The sequence below is a fragment of the Phlebotomus argentipes genome, unplaced genomic scaffold (assembly GCF_947086385.1).
Source record: "Phlebotomus argentipes unplaced genomic scaffold, Phlebotomus argentipes genome assembly contig_40, whole genome shotgun sequence".
In the NCBI taxonomy this organism is placed as follows: Eukaryota; Metazoa; Arthropoda; class Insecta; order Diptera; family Psychodidae; genus Phlebotomus; species Phlebotomus argentipes.
The window spans coordinates 208992-212306 of record NW_026776183.1 but is presented as its reverse complement, the minus strand read 5'-3'; the positions used below and the strand labels follow the sequence as shown (position 1 = coordinate 212306).

The following is a 3315-nucleotide window of genomic DNA, read 5'->3' as shown; positions in this document are numbered from 1 at the left end:
TTTCTGTCTACTCGTGTTTCGTCGCGTGATTTAACACGGTAATGCTTTTGTGTTGAATTAGAAATGCCAAGAATTATTATGTATGGTGAATTTGGAAAAGAAAAAACCGCGCGAAGATGAAGAATATTCGAAGGAAGACCTATTTTCGGTATGAATAATTGCGATTCAACTTGTTGAAGTATCGAATCAATCTAGCCAGACAGAATTGGGTCAAAGCACTAGACAAGAAGTTCTGGCAAAGAATTGTTTTGGGCGAAAAAAAGCCCACAGAATAACTGTGAATAAGAAGCAAAAGATTTGGCAAGAGATATGAAATGAAATTGGATCTTGAGAGAGAACATTAAACCCGTTGTGCAAAAAGCTCTCTGAGATCTAGTATTTTAAGTCCGAACGATAAAGCGATGATTGACGAGTGTAATTCTCTTAATTGCTCTCTAGATGTTCTTGATAAGTGCGCTTACTTAATGAATATTCTGCTGATGCCATTGGATTTTTGTAATAAAATAGTTGATTTAGATTCAAGTTTAGATTTAATTGAGTTGTACTATCTAATTATGATACAATGATCCTTTATTTGTTCCTTCCATAAATCTCATCTGTTGATTACAATTATTCACCGGAAAATTCTACACGTAATTTTCACATTTAAGCGTTTATCTTTTAAATTAATTTAAAACAATACAAAAGTTACTAATGAACTATTAGGTGTGAACAAATTGGGCAATTACACGTGGACTTTTTTTCTTCTTCGTTCACACCGTATCAATCACATTTCTGAGTCTGAGTAAAAATTATGACTTAAAACACTAGCCTTAAGATAATAATTCACATATTTTCCGTCTTCTTCTTATATAGAATGTACAATAGCTAATAAGTTAGTGGAGTAAATCTATACATGAGGTGTGCGTTTTTTTCTCCTGACTTCTTCATCTTACATTTTTACACTTTTTGTGTAGCATTTTTCCTTGACTTTTCCCTCCTCGTGCGGCGAGCGAACACGGTCACACGGGAGAGGTGGTTTTTTTTACTGGTGCGCGTTCTTCACTGTGCATAATTCCAGTCTTCCTTAATAAAGTCAGCCGCACGCTCGGCTATCATGAGTGTCGGTCCGTTGGTGTGTCCTGCCGGAATTTCCGGTATGATGCTGGCGTCGATGACTCGGAGATTGCTGATGCCGTACACGCGCAGACGGGGATCCACGACGGCAGTGGGGTCTGAAGGGGGGCCCATTTTGCATGTGCCCGAGTAGTGGTAGATGGTGAGTGTCAAGTGGCGGATGACACAGTCCCAGTAGTTGTCCGAATCGACGCCATGGTGGGCGCATGTGGGCACAGGGTGGTCGTAGTCGATCAATTTGGCGTCTATTTGTGCCAGCGATGGCATCTTTGCCAGCTCCTGCACTTTCCTCACCCCTCGAAGCACTGTCCGCACGTCTCTGGGGTCGGAGAAGTAGTTGGCATGGATTCGGGGGTGGGAGAATGGGTTAGTGTCGCGCAGTGTTATCCTGCCGCGGCTCTTTGGGCGCAGAATCATGGGCCAAATCTGGAAGCCGTTCTGCATGCGACGCTCCATGTCATGGTAAATTGTGGCATAGATTGATGTGCGGATGTTGAAGTTGTCTCTGTAGATTGAATCGCCGTACAATGTGCCGCCAATTTGGAACAGTTCAATGTCCGGCCATCCATCAGGATCTGTTGGATTGTCAAAGTCATAAAATGCCACGGCTTCGCAGGCGCCAATTGACGAGATGGGACCTTTTCGTGTACTCTCGTACTTCAGCAAATTGGGCACTGTGGCAATATTTTCAATAAACATCGAACTAATGTTGACTGTGAGGGCGATGGGAACTGCTGTGTGATCCATAAGATTGTAACCCACTGCCAAGTCCATCAAAGGTGTGATTCCGTGCTCACGAAGGTGATCTCCGGGTCCAATGCCCGAGAGCATCATCAATTGCGGGGTGTTAATTGTGCCAGCCGACAGGATGACTTCTTTTCGCGCGAACACTTGATACAGCTTCTTGTCGCTGACAAATTGAACACCATAAGCTCTCTTTGTTGCCGGATCTATGAGGATTTTCGTGACAAAGCTTTCCTTCTTGATGTGCAGGTTGCTTCTGGTGCCTCGAATGGGGTAAATATAGGCCACATTTGCACTCTTCCGCAGGCCATTCTCGGTGGTTGTTTGGAAATATGAGTAACCCACTTGAGTCGGACCATTGTAGTCCACATAGGATGCTCCGTTTTCCAAGCCCGCCTTGATGAAGGCTTTGGCAATTTTGGTGTGCCAATTTGGGTAGGAGATCGACATGGGACCGTCTGTGCCCAAATATCCTGGCACGGCGTCCCTGATGAAGCTCTTCTCCAGCTTCTGGAAGTACGGATGAACGTCATTCCAACTCCAGCCGGGATTCCCCATTGCCGCCCACCGGTCGTAATCACGGCGATTACCGCGAGTGTAGATCATGTAATTGAGCACACTGGAGCCTCCCATGACTTTTCCACGTGGCCACTTGCACTGATTGTTGTTCATGGCCAGGCACGAGCCATTGGAACTCTCAGTCTTGTAGTGCCAATCGGCATTTGTCTGCTGCAGATAGTGCACAAACATGGGCACATCCATCAGGAGATTCTCCCGCGGACCGGCCTCGAGGAGCAACACTTTCCACTCCTTGTTCTCGGTGAGGCGATTCGCGAGCACACATCCCGCCGAACCGGCACCCACGATAATGAAATCATACTCCTGATTGATAAAGTAGTTGTTCTGCTCGAATGTGAGTCGCTGGCCGCCTTCCTCGAGGAAGTTCTTGAGGGAGAAGACGGAATCAATGATGACTTGGCCATGTTGACATTCGCAGTGTTGCACAAAGAGCACGTGAATAAGAATGAATGATATTCCCGTGAATTTCCACATTTTAATATTACTTCCACTTCACTTGTTCTTCTCTCAGAGCGGTTAACATTTACACATTGCACTTCTCTTTCCTTCGTGTGTTCCTTTCTTTTTTTTCTCGGAGTCCCGGAAGCGATGCACTGTGTGTTGAGATTTCACAAGAATGAAGAATTCTGCAGCAGAAGCTGAGAAATCATCTCCGATGCTTGCTCACAAAGATCACGACTAAATGCCACACATTTTTATTCACATTCTCAAATCAAATGATTTGACGTAGTATGGAAAAATAAAAAATTTCAATGATATATTTTTGCATAAACTTCCATTCACTGGACAGGGAGTTTGTAATAATAAATTTTACTTCTTCAACGTGCGCGTCTATCGCCAAAAGGAATGTAACAAGCGAAAAAGCGATCCAGTCAG

The 3315-nt window shown here is 44.4% G+C and overlaps 1 protein-coding gene across 1 annotated transcript; it reads right to left on the bottom strand.

Annotated features, from left to right (window-relative positions):
* Nucleotides 1-594: 594 nt before the first annotated feature.
* LOC132263954 (glucose dehydrogenase [FAD, quinone]-like) lies at nucleotides 595-3315 on the bottom strand. The gene has a single exon (XM_059763976.1). It carries the CDS (start codon nucleotides 2911-2913, stop codon nucleotides 1042-1044), a length of 1872 nt encoding a protein of 623 aa, XP_059619959.1. The 5' UTR covers nucleotides 2914-3315; the 3' UTR covers nucleotides 595-1041.

Bases quoted from the DNA above. Each gene is read 5' to 3' on its own strand.
- LOC132263954 (XM_059763976.1), bottom strand. From the start codon at position 2,913: ATGTGGAAATTCACGGGAATATCATTCATTCTTATTCACGTGCTCTTT.